Source organism: Oncorhynchus masou, chromosome 14 (genome assembly GCF_036934945.1).
Source record: "Oncorhynchus masou masou isolate Uvic2021 chromosome 14, UVic_Omas_1.1, whole genome shotgun sequence".
Classification (NCBI taxonomy): Eukaryota; Metazoa; Chordata; class Actinopteri; order Salmoniformes; family Salmonidae; genus Oncorhynchus; species Oncorhynchus masou.
This window is the reverse complement of record NC_088225.1, coordinates 17,762,483-17,779,190: the sequence shown is the minus strand read 5'-3', so window position 1 is coordinate 17,779,190 and position 16,708 is coordinate 17,762,483. Positions and strand designations below refer to the sequence as shown.

At 45.0% G+C, this 16,708-nt stretch overlaps 1 protein-coding gene, 1 long non-coding RNA gene and 3 other non-coding genes across 6 annotated transcripts; 1 reads left to right on the top strand and 4 right to left on the bottom strand.

Annotated features, from left to right (window-relative positions):
- Nucleotides 1–277: 277 nt before the first annotated feature.
- Nucleotides 278–1,702, bottom strand: LOC135554423 (uncharacterized). Its single transcript, XR_010457694.1, has 3 exons — nucleotides 1,083–1,702; nucleotides 852–883; nucleotides 278–633 (listed from the first exon to the last, which is right to left on the bottom strand). It is a non-coding gene; the product is annotated as an uncharacterized LOC135554423 (long non-coding RNA).
- LOC135554913 (small nucleolar RNA SNORD88) lies at nucleotides 717–804 on the bottom strand. The gene has a single exon (XR_010457782.1). It is a non-coding gene; the product is annotated as a small nucleolar RNA SNORD88 (small nucleolar RNA).
- Nucleotides 961–1,048, bottom strand: LOC135554914 (small nucleolar RNA SNORD88). Its single transcript, XR_010457783.1, has one exon. It is a non-coding gene; the product is annotated as a small nucleolar RNA SNORD88 (small nucleolar RNA).
- Nucleotides 1,192–1,279, bottom strand: LOC135554916 (small nucleolar RNA SNORD88). The gene has a single exon (XR_010457785.1). It is a non-coding gene; the product is annotated as a small nucleolar RNA SNORD88 (small nucleolar RNA).
- A 424-nt stretch (nucleotides 1,703–2,126) lies between the features above and the next one.
- Nucleotides 2,127–14,897, top strand: LOC135554422 (protein kinase C and casein kinase substrate in neurons protein 3-like). Of its 2 annotated transcripts, none has more exons than XM_064986733.1 (10): nucleotides 2,127–2,286; nucleotides 9,144–9,211; nucleotides 11,276–11,432; nucleotides 11,537–11,772; nucleotides 11,925–12,080; nucleotides 12,161–12,336; nucleotides 12,605–12,725; nucleotides 13,030–13,109; nucleotides 13,333–13,412; nucleotides 13,570–14,897. In XM_064986733.1, exons 2-10 carry the CDS (start codon nucleotides 9,152–9,154, stop codon nucleotides 13,677–13,679), a joined length of 1,176 nt encoding a protein of 391 aa, XP_064842805.1. In that variant the 5' UTR covers nucleotides 2,127–2,286; nucleotides 9,144–9,151; the 3' UTR covers nucleotides 13,680–14,897. The 2 variants fall into 2 exon arrangements, with proteins under 2 accessions (XP_064842805.1, XP_064842806.1); XM_064986734.1 differs by lacking the exon at nucleotides 2,127–2,286 and adding an exon at nucleotides 2,985–3,231.
- Nucleotides 14,898–16,708: the final 1,811 nt, after the last annotated feature.

The window sequence follows — 16,708 nt, the reverse complement described above, 5'->3', positions numbered from 1 at the left end:
GGCTATATAGAAAGCACCATTTTGTTTAAGAGAATATTTTAAACTGAAGTATGAGCAGATGAACAGTAATTTACAGAATGTGATCTACATATGCACATTCATATAAACAAATATATGAATGTCAAATGTTAAGAGATGAATAAATTAGAATTATAATAAAGATGCAGAAATAAAATTGTGTTTATTTATTACACTTACAAATAAATTGACCATTTGCAGCAAACACAGCTCCTGGGGGATCTCACCAGTAAAGTTAGAAAGTACATGACCCAGAGTATCTGATTAAAATATTTTAATGTTTCAGCCTTACATAACAATCAGGAACACAAATAAAAAATAATCTCACTTAGGTCAGCACATTTCCATTGATGAGTCAGCCCTTGTATTAACAATTCTTCCCACATCTACAGAATTATTAGCAAAGGGATATTGTTTCGCAATCCTGGTCATGTTGGGGAAGCTGCTTGATTGAAACAAAAAAGGGACTGAAGTGACACCAGCTGGGTAATGCTGGAAATACAGGTAAAACAGTGCCTCTTGTGCAAAACAGGCCCCTAAATTATCCATTGAAGATCTCACCCCATGTTAATAACAGACTGCAGTCACCACACATCTTCTGTGGAGGTCCAAGAACTGCATGAAAAGAAAGTGATAGAAAACTGTCTGAAAATAATTACATCACAACCTACAAGGATCCTATGTGATTAATTATTATCAGTCTCCTCAGACTCAAGCCTGTCAGAGCCAGAGAGCACCTTATCACCACAGATATTCAGAGCCCAGTGCAAAACATCACAGGAGAAAGACATTTAAACAAGGATTCAATTTGCTAGTCATTAGTATTTACTCACCTTGTAGTTTGGTATCGACTTAGCCCTGTCACCTGGGGAAAATAAGTTCAATTAGGACAATAATCGATGATAATCAATGAATATTTAAATCTACAAGACTCAGACTAACATTGTCCTCAGACTCGGGCCTGTCAGAGCCAGAGAGCACTTTTTCGCCACAGAAATTCAGAGCCCAGTGCTAAACATCATAGGAAAACAAAGTAACGTTACATATGAAAGAAAACTACTCACCGTGTGGGTTCTGACAGCCTCGTAACCTTTGGACAATAGAAAAAGACTCCCATAAGGACAATATCTGCAACTTACAATCAAGCAGACAATACTAACTACATTAGACGCGAGCATCCTCAGACTCGGGCCTGTCAGAGCCAGAGAGAACTTTATCGCCACATAATTTCAGAGCCCAGTGCAAAACGTCATAGGAGACGTTTCAGACAACGTGCCAGACACCGCAATGCCCCAGGTAACTTGCTAGCTAAGCAGTGTCCATAGAAAGGTTCGCCCTCCTGGGTATAGGCTAAATCAAAACGAAATATTTACCGAACACTTGATTTACCTCAAGTCGAAATTATAAATTGAAAGTTTCATACAAACGTTTAAGTAGCTATAGCTAACTACTTAGCCAACATGAGCTTCCTGCATACTCTACAATTAGCCTACTTTGCTAGCAAGCTGCTAACGTCAGCTAGCCACATCGAGGGAATTCGTTTACTGTCTAACTAAATAAAACATGACTGCTGAGGAAATGAACTATCTAGCTATATCGTTTAATTCAACTAAGACGAAAATGTCCAGCTTCACAATCACCAGGCCACGTTCTGACCCTCCAGTCTATGTGAGGAAAAGGCTGACTCACCAAAATGGCCGGTTTTACATGTCATTTCCGGGAAAAGAATAGGACCCCATTTTTTTGCTGCCTATCGTAGGCGCCGTAAGTAAAAACAATCACCTTGTTTAGAATTAACAACTTGAAGTCGAACTTTAAATCAAATGTATTTAAAGTGTATTATATGCATATTTAATTTGTTAACTACTTGCAACATTTTTGTCTTGTATAAGATAACCATTGGAGAGGCCATACAGGTCAATGCATACATGATTAATTGGTAAAAAAGAACATGTGATCAGGATACTTTATTGCCAGAGTTACCATTATACACTTCAGTATAATACACAGTATAATGCACTTCAGTATAATACACAGTATAATACACTTCAGTATAATGGTAACTTTACTTTTGGAACCATAATGTGTGGATTGATAATACTGTATTTCCCCTCAATGACATCCCAATGTTTGACAATAACATGAGCTTGAATGCCACGCCTTGCAGAGTCACTGTGTCAGCAGCTCAACTGTCTACTTTTTTAAACGACAAGTCCTGGCAAGGCAGAACAGAGAAGTGTAGCATGGCATTCGGCATGAGATCATAAGGTATGTGAATGACTGCTGTTGGTAATATGGCCGCCTATTCATCTCCAGAGATCCCCAGCTTTAAAGTGAAACACACATTCTCTCTCTCTTTCTCTCTTTCTCTCTCTCTCTCTCTCTCTCTCTCTCTCTCTCTCTCTCTCTCTCTCTCTCTCTCTCTCTCTCTCTCACACACACATCCACACTCACGCACTGGATGTCCTCACCATCTGTGGCAGACCCCCAAACACCCTTGGGGAATGTATAGAGGAGTGGCAAGGGGGACGTAGAGGGGGTTGAATTTTGTTCTTCTTATCTTTGACTATATAATATGTGATTCTGTGGTATTTAACAACATACAGTTATATGACAAAACCTTAGGCTCTATATAGCACATATACACAGTGCTCTGTAACAGTCCTAGTCAAAGGTTGCTACCCCAGACCACAGGCACACATACACACTAAAAGCCAAAAACACTGCACACTTCATTAACACTCCATGGAGAGAGAGAGAGAGAGAGAGAGAGAGAGAGAGAGAGAGAGAGAGAGAGAGAGAGAGAGAGAGAGAGAGAGAGAGAACGAGAAAGAGAGAGAGAAAGAGAAAGAGGGAAAGAGAGCATAAGTGGGAGGGGTGCTGTCCAGTGGTGTGGTACAGAGAGCCAGAGAATTAGTTTTCTGCAGCTGTTTTGAAGAGAGAGAGGGAAAGGAGAAAGCGGGTGAGGGAGGAGAGAGGGGAAAAAGACAGCCAACTCATCTGACACTGACAGTGGGCCAAAGAAAGGGAAGAAGAGGGAGCAAAATCACAGTAAAAGGAGTGGAAGAGAGAGGAGAGAACTAGGGAAAAAACTGAGCAGGCTAAGGGGAGAGACAGAAGGGGAGAGAGAGAGGAGGGTGGTGAGAAACTTAACCCAGAAAAGAAGAGCAAGTGAAAACAGTGAGGCCACCAGCAGCAGTGAACGAGTGAGAGGTAAGACACTTTTCCATGTATTTCACTGTAACCTCAGATTTCTCTGGCTGAATTCAAACTTCATTAAGACCTGATACACTGATAGTTTACTGTACAAGTCTATTTTTGTAGTCTGCGTTCATATGTTGCTATATATTTCCTCTCGGCGTGGGTGTATGTACTGAGTTATGTGTGACAGCCAAAACGGGGGGCAGGGGGAGGAGAGAGAGTGTATGCCAGAGGGGGTGATGGGTACTGTGGTGGGGGAAGAGAGGGTAGACAGGGGGTGAGAGAGTTGGCAGTGGGAGTATGTGCCAGGCTTGAGCATTTCAATAAGTTTCAGAAGATTTACCCTTTCTGCTTTCTCTTGGGGTAGGCTATTGCTATTGCAAAAGTGTTGGACTCCTCCAGAGATTTCTAATAGTTTGACTTGGACAGCACACAGGCATTTCAGATTTTTTTGCATGGTCTTTGATCAAGTCAAATCTATGGTAGTAGATGGTAAGTGAGCTATTATTCAAATAATACCTTGATTTGGTATGCTCTTATCACTATCTGTACTGATCGGGGTCCTTCACTAGAAATAGGGGACAGGAAGAGGGGTCAAAGGTTAAGAAGGAAATTATTCATTATATAACTGTTGTGAGAGAGTACTAAAGACCCTGTGGGTTGTGTCATCTTCCTGTAGACAGACAGACAGACAGACAGACAGACAGACAGACAGACAGGCAGCAGGCAGGCAGGCAGGCAGGCAGGCAGGCAGACAGCAGACAGACAGACAGACAGACAGACAGACAGACAGACAGACAGACAGACAGACAGACAGACAGACAGACAGACAGAAAGGATCCATACTTTCATCACAGGCCCTCACTGAAGATGGAGAATGATGTGATAACCCATGAATAGAGGCAGATACAGAAGAATCACTGGATCTGATAGTGGGTCTGACTGAGGGAGGGAGAGATAAAGATATCTGGAAAACAGACAGAGAAAGATTAGTCTTGTGACAGAGTGGGGTTTGTTACATTCTCTGTAAAATGCCTTGAGAGAGGTTTTATTGTAAGCTGTTTGGGATCATGTGGGTTTGTCTCTCTAGTTTATATTTTTTGTCACTGAGCATGTGAGTCTGTCTGCAGGGCCACCTCTAGCCATTTGGGGATTTTTTTTGCAGTTTGAAGCTCATTTCCTGCAAATCTACACATTTTGTAATGACATATGCCATGTTAATATGATATCTTAATGAGAATGACTAACAAAATCAATGGGGCCCCCTGGAGTTCAGGGTCCCTGGACACGTGCCCTGCGTGTTGAGAAAGCTGGCTAGACTAACTACCTATTCAACAAACTGTTAGCTGACATGGCTAATTGAGTGACTATCAGTGACTGACATAACAAGAGAACAGTGGAGGCTGGTGGGAGAAGCTATAGGAGGACGGTCTCATTGTAGGAGGATGTCCTCCTATAGCTCCTCCCACAAGCCTCCACTGAAAAACTGCTGATGTACAACCGCATTTTGAAATTGTACCTGGTGTATTCTTACTCTCAATAGTAAGTTTAGACAATTATGTTTTTTGGGGTCGTGCCCGCTAGCGGCCGAGGGCCCTAAGAAACCTCTTATGTCGCTGGAACTGGCACTGTCTGTGAGTTTGTGTGTGTGTTGTGTGCGTATTGCATGTGTGTCTATGTTTTTATGTTTCTCTAGGGCGAGAGGGGAAGACAAGCCCATCAGCAGAGACACAGAGAGGGAGAGAGTAGGGAGACGGGGACAGTGGGGTGACCTTTACCCCCTGTTTATTTTGGGATGGCTCAAGTTTCAAAGCTGGGAATTGTGGGAGAGGGCATTCCATCCTTGCTGGTAGACTCAGGGCCTTAAATGCCAGACCTCTGAGTATCTGTTTTACTGTATTATACTGATACTGTACCACGCCAGAATAAATCCCTCTCACCTACTGGTAGTTATCAATCTACCCTGTACATTGTAGAAATTATACTTTGCTTTTGCAACACATTTGTCCAATTCTACACTGTAACGGAAAACTGTAATTTATACGGTAATTTGGGGGTATTATCAGCAACAACAAATGTGTGGGCAGGGAAATAATTGCTGTATTTCTAATGGTATTGTAAATACAAACCACAGAGTACAGTACCATACCGTATCTTTGGAGCACCAAAACCCTTTTGACCACTAGTGGGTGCACGGTATTGTTGTTTCTGGCTCATTACCATATTTTGAGGTGTGCCTTGTAAGATGCTATATTTGTTGCACCCGTGAGTGAGAATGCTGGACCAATTTAACTTCTCTGTGGTTACAGTGCCTCATCAATTAAAAATGTATAAGGCACAGATTGGAGTGTCAGCAAGTTGTAGCCCTCTCCTGCAGTCAATGACCAAAGTGCTCTCTCTGGTCTTATGGGTGGAATGTTATCAAAATTTTTCATAATATGCTAATTTATCAAGATAATATTTTTAAAAAGCAATGAAAATACAGTGTTTTTATGTCAAACAGTTTTGTTATATTTCAGTCTTCTGTGATTTACGTTTTAAACATTTCAACTCTTGCAACGGGTGTCGTCGGAAGGATGAGACCACGGCGCAGGGTTCTTTGAGTTCCACATAATTTATTAACGAAGTGAAACATTAGAAAAGACAAAACAATAAAGAATACAACGACCGAACAGCTTCGTTGTGCAAACTACCTGCACAAAACAAAGAACAAGATCCCACACAGAAGGAGGGAAAAGGGCTGCCTAAGTATTATCCCCAATCAGAGACAACGATAGACAGCTGCCTTTGATAGGGAACCACACTCGGCCAGAAACAAAGAAATAAAGAACATAGAATGCACACCCAAATCATACCCTGACCAACCCTAAATAGAGATATAAAAAGGCTCTAAGGTCAGGGCGTGACAGTACCCTCCCCAAAGGTGCGGATTCCGCCGCAAAACCTGAACCTATAGGGGAGAGTCTGGGTGGGTATCTATCCACGGTGGCGGCTCTGGTGCGGGACGTAGATCCCGCTCCACCTCTGGCTCACCCCACTTTTCTGGCCCACCCTCGTTGAGGGCCCCAGACCCGGGGACCGTCGCTGGGGGCTCCGGACCGGGGACCGTCGCTGGAGACTCCGTGCCATGGATCGCCGCTGGAGGTTTCGTGCCATGGATCATCACTGGAGGGTTCATGCCATGGACCATCACTGGAGGCTTCGTGCCATGGATCATCACTGGAGGGTTCGTGCCATGGACCATCACTGGAGGCTTCGTGCCATGGATCATCACTGGAGGGTTCGTGCCATGGACCATCACTGGAGGCTTCGTGCCATGGATCATCACTGGAGGGTTCGTGCCATGGATCATCACTGGAGGCTTCGTGCCATGGATCATCACTGGAGGGTTCGTGCCATGGACCATCACTGGAGGCTTCGTGCCATGGATCATCACTGGAGGGTTCATGCCATGGATCATCACTGGAGGCTTCGTGCCATGGACCATCACTGGAGGCTTCGTGCCATGGATCATCACTGGAGGGTTCGTGCCATGGACCATCACTGGAGGCTTCGTGCCATGGATCATCACTGGAGGGTTCGTGCCATGGATCATCACTGGAGGCTTCGTGCCATTGATCATCACTGGAGGCCTTTTGCCATGGATCATCACTGGAGGCTTCGTGCCATGGATCATCACTGTAGGCTTCGTGCCATGGATCATCACTGGAGGGTTCGTGCCATGGACCATCACTGGAGGCCTGGTTCGTGGAGCAGGCACAACCTGTCCTGGCTGGATACCCACTTCAGCCCGGCACGTTTGAGGTGCTGTCACAGGGCGCACTGGGCTGGGCTGACACCTTGCGCAGAGCCGGCGCAGGATACACTGGACCGTGGAGGCGCACCGGAGGTCTGGAGCGCAGAGCTAGCACAACTCGTCCTGGCTGGATACCCCCTGTAGCCCGGCAAGTGCGGGGAGCTGGAACAGGCCTCACTGGGCTGTGCTGGCGAACCGGGGACACCGTGCGTAGAGCTGGCGCAGGATAACCTGGGCCGAAGAGACGCACTGGAGGCCAGGAGCACTGAGCCAGCCGTCCGGGCTGGATGCCCACTCTAGCCCGGCCGATGCGGGGAGCTGGAATATAGCGCACCGGGCTGTGAGTGCGCACTGGAGACACTGTGAGCTTTACCGCATAACACGGTGCCTGCCCGTTCACTCTCGCCCCACGGCAAGCACGGGGAGTTTGCTCAGGTCTATAACCTGGCTCCACCAATCTCCCCGTGTGCCTCCCCCCAAAAATCTGGGGCTGCCTCCCGTGCACGCCTCGTTGAGCCAACTTCTCGTAGCGTCGCCGTTCCGCCTTTGCTGCTTCCAGCTCCTCCTTAGGACGGCGATATTCACCAGCCTGTAGCCTGTGCCCAGGGTCCCTTGCCTTCCAGTATCTCCTCCCATGTCCATTCCTCCAGGAAACGCTGCTTTGTCTCTTTGTGGTTGTATCGCCCGGGGTGTAGTGGGGAAGAAGTCATGCGCAGGAAGCAGAGAGTTCAGGGTAGCGCTACTTTTTAATGCACCACAACGGTGAACAGACGCCAACCCAAACAAATGCCCCAAACACGGGGGACTTAAAAAGTCCAGCAAAGATCCAAACACACGGACCACCGTGACATACAGCCGTGTACACATGTACACCGAAATAATCCCGCACAACCAGCAGGCGGGCCGGCTGGTAAATAAAGCCCAACCAATTAGTCTAAACTAAACACAGGTGCAACCAATAAATAGAAAAGGGGGGAAAGGGATCAGTGAGTGGCAGCTCGTTGCCGAGCGCCACCCGAACAGGAAGGGGAGCCACCTTCGGTAGGAGTCGTAACAGTGATGGGATATTCTGTAACGGGTGTTGTCGGAAGGATGAGACCACGGCGCAGCGTTCTTTGAGTTTCACATTATTTATTAATGAAGTGAAACATTAGAAAAGACAAAACAATAAAGAATACAACAACCGAACAGCTTCGTTGTGCAAACTACCTGCACACAAACAAAGAACAAGATCCCACACAGAAGGAGGGAACAGGGCTGCCTAAGTATTATCCACAATCAGAGACAACAATAGACAGCTGCCTCTGGGAACCACACTCGGCCAGAAACAAAGAAATAAAGAACATAGAATGGCCACCCTGACCAACCCAAAATAGAGACATAAAAAGGCTCTCTAAGGTCAGGGCGTGACAAATCTATATCTGACATGGTACAGGTTTCTTCTTGTTTTTAAGCCCATAACCATGTGTGTGAGGTATATACTTTTGTTTCAAAGTAGATTTGTTTAAGATTACCATGTGTGACCCTGATTTAGCCCACTGCAGTAAAAGATTAAACCTTACATTTTGCCATGTCCTTGGTCTGTTTTGCTCTGTGGTTGCAGCCAGTTTGGAAGACTTTGTTAAGGCCTCCAGATGTGCACGTGATATAAAACACAAAATATGTGTAAACACTTTGCATACTGCAGCAGCCAACCTGCTTGCACCAATCCCTTGTAATTACAGAAAAATACTGTGGAATATAAACCCCACCCCTCAGTGAATTTCATTCATTCACAGTTGAAGAGTTCTTGCTTTGATACCGTATTTATATTACAGTAGGTATACTACAATATGAAACACAGAATTGTACTTATGACTGAGCTGCCTATAAGTTACTGTCAAATTCACAGCAAGGCCTTTACAGTGTATCCTCTTATCTGTCCAGTTTTATTAATACATGTAACAATCTCTTGAATCAACTTTACTGTGGAGGAAAATAATTATCTCTGACTTTCTGAACCAAACTGGTCTTCATGGATTTCTATCGTTGTATTCAACTGACCACCTGGATGGTGTAAAGATGTGTTGAGAGGTGCACAGAATGTTGAAGGACATAAATGATTTCACTACATATTCTTCTGTTTCAGTGGACAGGATGTCGACTCTCCCTCCTGAGGTTGCCACTGAAGATGCCACCAAACAGAGCTTCTGGATGGTGAGTGTGTATGTGTGTGTGTGTGCGTGTATGTGTGTGTGTGTGCACAGAGAAATGTACTGAGAGAGATGGAGAAAGAGGTGGATAGGGGGGAAGAAACAGACAGGAAAACACAGCACCATTTAGCCTCAGGATGTCTTGATAACCTTGTACAAGAGATTCCTGTGACAGACAAAACAGTATTGCTGCTCATAGGTCAGTGTGTACAAGGCCTCTCTATCACACTAGGCTGGCCATATGTTGTTTAGCTTCAGATAAAGGAAGTTCTGCTTCCCTTTTAGCTGGGGCATCATCCCGTCATTCACCCACCTCTTTACAGCCGTATCCTAATCATTACAACGTTATTACTTGTTAATAAACAACTCTGAAATGGATTGTAACAACTTAATAATACATCATATGTGCCATTTAGCAGACAATTTTATCCAAACCAACTTACAGTCATGCGTCCATACATTTTACGTATGGGTTGTTGGATGCGTAAGATGTTTATTTAGTTGCAGTGTACAGTGAAATACTTCAGCTCCGAGCTCCAACAGTGCAGGTGTGAATGAAAATAATAATAATAATAACACTGATAAATATAAATGTCCATTGGTGTCCATCGAGGGAGCAGAGAGCCAATATGTTTCTCAAATGAAAAATAGATTTGTTTTTAACCATCCTCCATAATGCTCATATCATGATAGGCTGATAAATGTGCTATGGCTATAGGATATGTTGGTTTTGCTTCAATGCTCCACCAATTGGCTAGTTGCAGCTCCATCCAACTGACCCGTGTCTGCTTCTTCTCTTCCTGTTTGCTGGCCTCCTGGTCATTGCCCCAGTTTCATCTCCTCTCTCTCTGTGTAATTTGGGCTCCCCCTGTTGTGTTGGATGCGTTTCCAGCCCAGTTCCTCTTAATGCTGCTCTCTGGCCCTCCTCTTCTGGCTGCTGCCTGTCATTGTGAAGTGTTGTGTTGAATATGTGCTCTGACTCTTATTATGGAGTATACTGGTTGTGTTGTCATAGTTGTTACTAGTTCAGTTCTGTAGAGTGTGTAGAATAGCCATCACTGGAGTGACAGTCCACTGTACTGTCTGATTGATTTGAGTTTATAGGTTCACTATGTTGCTTCCCCAGCATTTCACATTGTTCTAGTTCTGCCTGTTATGTACGCAACTATACAGTCATTTGATTGCTCTACTGTGTTGGTATGTACATGAAATGTGATTTGTTACAGAGAACCATGTCAGATCTCTGATGACTTGATTTCTGTGATATACTGTAGTGTTGTGCAGGCTCAGTTGTAGTGGCTGTCTCGGCCTTTGTGATTGGTTGGCTGCGGCTAGTTCTGGAGCAGTGCTGTTGGCTTTGGGCAAGATTCCTCAGCTGTTTTCACTTAATTCTCAGAGTCAGTAGAAACCACAACATACACAAAGAGAGAGGGAGAGGGAGGGAACGGGATGAGCATGACCTAAAGGAGAGACAATTACATAGATATTGTCTGGAAACGTGCCAAGGTGTGTGTATGTATGAGAGAAAGGGAGTGAAAGAGAGAGAGAGAGCAAGCAAGGGAGATAAAGAGAGAGAGAGCAAGAGACAGAGAGAGAGAGAGAAAGAGAGAGAGAGCAAGAGAGAGAAAGAAAAAGTTATCAAACTGAAGCAGAGGGGTGAAAATAGAGCCAGGAAAATAATGGAGCGTTTTCCAAACTCCACATCCACAAACACAACTCTGGGAATGTCATTACCCTCAGTGAATTGCCCTCTGTTACTCCATCACTCCCTTTTCATCTGTCCTTTTACTGGCTTGTCTACACCAGCCACACCCCATGGTGCCTTCATTAGGCTTTTACAGAAACCTCAAAACATTAAAATGACTTGTCTAAAGGAAAACAGATCGAGGTTAGGATGAGAACAGGTTACAGGTCATGGTGGCGAGAGTGTAAAGAGGAAACAGTAAAATTGTTATTTAACTGAAATGAACTTCACTATCCGTGTTAACATCCATTGCTACATTACTACTGTATGTTCAATCTCAAACTTTTCCCTCCCCTCCTCGTCCTCCCTCCCTCCCTCCCCTAGCCTGGGAACTACCAGCGCACGGTGAAGCGCACGGAGGATGCCTTCCAGGCGTGTAATGACATCGTGGTGTGCTTCCAGGAGAGAGCCCGTGTGGAGAGGCAGTACGCTCAGCAGCTCAGCGAGTGGAGCAACAAGTGGAAGCCCCTGGTGGACTCCAGTGAGTACTGCAGTTGAAGAGATTCACTGTTTGCTCACTACGTTCCCTGTTGATACTGTATACCCATCCACTCTCTCTATCTCTCTGCTCTCCTCCCTCTACAGGCCCGCTATATGGATCCCTCCTGCAGGCGTGGCAGTGTTTCCTCTCCTCCGCCGACCGTCTCGCCGCCCTGCACTCGTCCGTGTGTCGCTCCCTGGTTTCGGAGGACGGGGACCGGGTCAGGACCTGGCAGAAAGAGACCTTCCATAAGAAGCTCTTTGGAGGCTTCAAGGAGTCCCAGGACTTTGGGACTGGCTTTGCACGTGCTCAGAAGCCCTGGGCCAAACGGCTGAAGAAGGTTAGAATACTGTTGTCAATACTGAGAAATTCCCAGACTCAAAGATCATACCTTTATATAGGGTAGGGCAGAGGTAAATGACTTGTAAGTGTTTGTATGGGAGTCTTCATTGAGTCACTAATATGTCAGTGTTACCTTACGCCCCCCCCCAGCTGGACAAAGCCAGGAGTGCGTTCCATAAAGTGCAGCGTAAGGAGCAGACTGCCAGGGACCGGGAAGTCCACGCCAAGGGCAACCCTGACGTGGCCATCGAGAAACAGAGGAAGATTCAGGAGGAAAGAGAGCTGGCTCAGCAGGAGACGGAGAAAGTAAGTGATAGACAGTAAGAGAATGAAGGAGAGAAGTGAATGTGTGAGTCTGTGTGTAATAATGTGTAACTCTCCCCCAGGTGCGAGCCCGCTATGAGAAGGTTCTGGAGGAGGTGACCCGCTATGCCCCTCGCTACATGGAGGAGATGGAGTGTATTTTTGACCAATCACAGGAAGAGGAGAGGAAGAGGATCAGCTTCCTCAAACAGGCCTTCCTGTCTGTCCACAGACACCTGGACGTCACCAACAACGAGAGGTAGGCTACACCTGCAGCCAGACTGTGACTAGGATGGTGTGTTTGGGTGTGTTTGTTGTAGTTGCGTTGTATAAATGTTTTTATCTCATCTCTCACTCTCCATTTCTGTCACACCCCCTTTCCCCTCTCTGTCCCTCCACCCTCCCTCTCCTTCTCCCCCTCTCTCTCTCTCCCTCACTCCTCCCCCATCTCCTTCTCCCTCCCTCTCTATCCTTCCCCCCCCCTCTCTTGTCCTCTCTCCCTCCCCCTCTCTCCTCCTCTCTCCCAGTGTGAAGGCTGTGTATAATGAGCTCCACAACACTCTCATGGCCATCAGTGAGCAGGACGACCTGCGCTGGTGGAAGAACACCCACGGACCGGGCATGCCCACCGACTGGCCTCAGTTCCAGGTGCAACACTCACACATGCACATACTCACACACACAGACACAGCGGGCTAATGGAAGTTAATGGGGCCTAATATAGTGTACTGTAATATGGATTGATGTAGACTTCTGCCCTGTGTTATTGTCAGAGTTAGTCTAATGTAGTGAACAGTGTTACAAGCTAATGCAGCAGACTGTATAACAGTAGAGCATAGTCCAACATACTGAGTATAACAACAATGTGACCAGTATTACAGTCTCTGGAGGCTAATATACTGGACCGGTCTGCCTTGTTGTCCAATGGGGTCTAATGCAACGTCTCTTTCAGGAGTGGACGCCAGAGAAGAAAAGCAAAAAAGGGAAGAAAGAGAAAGAGGTAGAGTCCCAGCAAGGCACCATAGAGAGGAGGTAAACATGTCTCCATCTGTCTGTCTTTATGGATTCCTCCTACAGTACATCTCTATCTCAGTGATGTTAAGTAGTTACAGTCTTAGTATGATACAGGAGATGTGTAGTTCTCACTTCCCATCTCATTATGATGACTCATATAGTTCAGATACTGACTGTTGTGTTAATTGCCTGTAGTTACGGTTAGTGTATGGTTGATTTACACACTCTCTCTCTCTCTCAGTGTAATGATCGGAGGAGTTAAGGTCAGGGCTCTCTATGACTATGACGGACAGGAGACAGATGAGCTCTCCTTTAAAGCAGGTAGGCCTTCACGCTGTACTTGTCTGTGAGTGTGTGTGAAAGAGAGAGAGTGTGAGAGAGAGAGAGAGAGAGAGGGAGAGAGAGAGAGAGAGAGAGAGAGAGAGAGAGACTGTTACAGAATGATATATGATGACCATGCTCCACCTCTCCCCTCCAGGTGAGGAGTTTCTGAAGACTGAGGATGAGGATGACCAGGGCTGGTGTAGAGGGATGAAGGATGGAGGGAGAGAGGGACTCTACCCAGCCAACTATGTAGAGACGGTGTAGTTACACCACTATGTTTGGAAAATGAAATAGATAGAATGAAAATGAAAGTGACTCATTTTGATAAGAAACAATGTGTCTGAAATGATCCTCAGCCGATGTGTACTGTGTACTGTTCCTTAATGAATACCGGCTGCATCACATCCGGCCGTGATTGGGAGTCCCACAGGGCGGCGCACAATTGGCCCAGCGTCGTCCGGGTTAGGGTTTGGCCGGTGTAGGCCGTCATTGTAAATTAGAATTTGTTCTTAACTGACTTGGCTAGTTAAATAAAGGTAAAACATTTTTTATGAATAAATAAATAATAATAAATGTAAAAAGTGCCCATGCTATCTGCAGGAAAGCTTTCATCCAAAGAGAATACACTATGGGGATATGATAGCTCTAATGAACTTTTGGCATACCTATACGGCATCAAATATCCTGTTTTTTTTCTTCTTTAAAATATGTTGGAAAATGTTTAATATATTGACCTGAGACATCTATATGAAAGCTATATGATGTATGATGCCTTTTTTGTACAATTTGGCAGATGCGATGCTGATTCTATAGGTACTGTACATGTCACCACTTGATGCTGAAGCCATACTGTATGGTTGCTGTTCTTATAGAGCTAAACTCTCCTGTTCGCTTTAGTGAAACATATTTTTATGTAGAAATAAGTGCTTAGACAGGCTTTAATTAGTGATTATTATGAACGGAGTGAAATTTTGACAATGAGCACAATTCATCAATACCTGTAGCCTGATCAGTAATAGTATGAGCAGTAATGTCTCCTGTACCCTGTGTGTGTTATAAGAGTAGGATGTGACAGGACTGGGATCTCCTTTCAGAGGGACTGTAATAGATCTCCTCTCATCGCCTTCTTGATGGCAACTCCCCTTAATAGAACCTTTGCCAAAGTGAAGGACAGGATGCCATTTCTGGGCCACGTTCTGGTTTTTCTTTTCCATTTCTAAATGCGTGTATATGTGAGTGTGTACTATACATGCATGTGTGTGTATATGTGAGTGTGTGCTATACATGCATGTGTGTGTATATGTGAGTGTGTACTATACATGCATGTGTGTGTATATGTGAGTGTGTACTATACATGCATGTGTGTGTATATGTGAGTGTGTACTATACATGCACAGCCCTCATTGCCTCTTGTAGTAGTATATTTGAGCCTTTCATACTGTAAGTGCCTTTCTAAAGAATAAAATGAAACAAAACGAATGTTGATAACTTTTGTTGACGTGTTCTTGGGACAGGAGATGACAAGTGAGAACACTTTTAATGACTGTGTTGTTGTTGTTCTACAGTACATAGAGTATCTAGTGTTTATTTACACATACTCTGAAGAGAACGGCTAAATGTACAGTATATGTGTGTGATTGTAAGTCGCTCTGGATAAGAGCGTCTGCTAAATGACTTAAATGTAAATGTAAATATATGTGTGTGTGTTTGAGTGTATGCGCGTGTGTATACAAGTGCTTGCAGCCGTGTGTGTGTGTGTATGTGTGTGTGAATACCATTGGCCTGAGTGTTGGAACAGGGCTCTGGAGCATGTTTATGGTGCCACATCAGTGGAGTTGTCAGTCTGAGTGACAATCAGAAACAGGCAGCTCTGGCTCCCAAGTGTGTATCACAGACTGTGTCAGAGAGTAGAGCAGAGTGGAGTAGAGCAGAGTGCAGTAGAGCAGGGCATCCTGGACCTAGTTCAGGTCATCTGCCTGTGATGTCACCTCTCTCAGCCAGATGGGAAGTGACATCACCATATGGCCAGAATTCAAACACACCGCCCATGGCTCTGGATGTTGATGATTCTCTATTCAAAGGACTGCACATAGTAAGTGGCACAGCAGGGAAACAAACAGATGGTATCATTGTAATGTGATATGGAATTCAACAGAAATAAAGGTTATGTATTATAGGTTAAACATAAATGGAATGTCTACTGTATATCTAGAACCATGCCATGATTTGTATGCCACATAGTTTAACATCTGTTAATTGGTCAAAATGATACCCCACCTGTATGGGGTCATATGAGTAGGAAGGATGGGTCAAAATGGCCGTGGTGGTGTGAGGAAACAATGAATGTTTGTGTAAAACTTTGAAAGTAAAATAGTTGAGTAATTGTGCCGTAAAAATCTGTTCCTTTGAATTATCTTCCTGGGAAAATGTAATCACTGGACTACTCTCATCCCCAAGGACTTCCTTTCATCCCCAAGGACTTCCTTTCATCCCCAAGGACTTCCTTTCATTACCAAGGACTTCCTTTCATCCCCAAGGACTTCCTTTCATCCCCAAGGACTTCCTTTCATTACCAAGGACTTCCTTTCATCCCCAAGGACTTCCTTTCATTACCAAGGACTTCCTTTCATCCCCAAGGACTTCCTTTCATCACCAAGGACTTCCTTTCATCACCAAGGACTTCCTTTCATCCCCAAGGACTTCCTTTCATCCCCAAGGACTTCCTTTCATTACCAAGGACTTCCTTTCATTACCAAGGACTTCCTTTCATCCCCAAGGACTTCCTTTCATCCCCAAGGACTTCCTTTCATTACCAAGGACTTCCTTTCATCCCCAAGGACTTCCTTTCATTACCAAGGACTTCCTTTCATCCCCAAGGACTTCCTTTCATCACCAAGGACTTCCTTTCATCCCCAAGGACTTCCTTTCATCCCCAAGGACTTCCTTTCATTACCAAGGACTTCCTTTCATTACCAAGGACTTCCTTTCATTACCAAGGACTTCCTTTCATCCCCAAGGACTTCCTTTCATCCCCAAGGACTTCCTTTCATTACTTTCATCACCAAGGACTTCCTTTCATCACCAAGGACTTCCTTTCATCCCCAAGGACTTCATTTCATTACCAAGGACTTCCTTTCATTACCAAGGACTTCCTTTCATTACCAAGGACTTCCTTTCATCCCCAAGGACTTCCTTTCATCCCCAAGGACTTCCTTTCATTACCAAGGACTTCCTTTCATCACCAAGGACTTCCTTTCATCCCCAAGGACTTCCTGTCATTACCAAGGACTTCC

Bases quoted from the DNA above. Each gene is read 5' to 3' on its own strand.
- LOC135554422 (XM_064986733.1), top strand. From the start codon at position 9,152: ATGTCGACTCTCCCTCCTGAGGTTGCCACTGAAGATGCCACCAAACAG. The intron at 9,212-11,275 runs GTGAGTGTGTAT...TCCCTCCCCTAG, and splicing joins CCAAACAGAGCTTCTGGATG to CCTGGGAACTACCAGCGCAC. The intron at 11,433-11,536 runs GTGAGTACTGCA...CTCCCTCTACAG, and splicing joins GAAGCCCCTGGTGGACTCCA to GCCCGCTATATGGATCCCTC.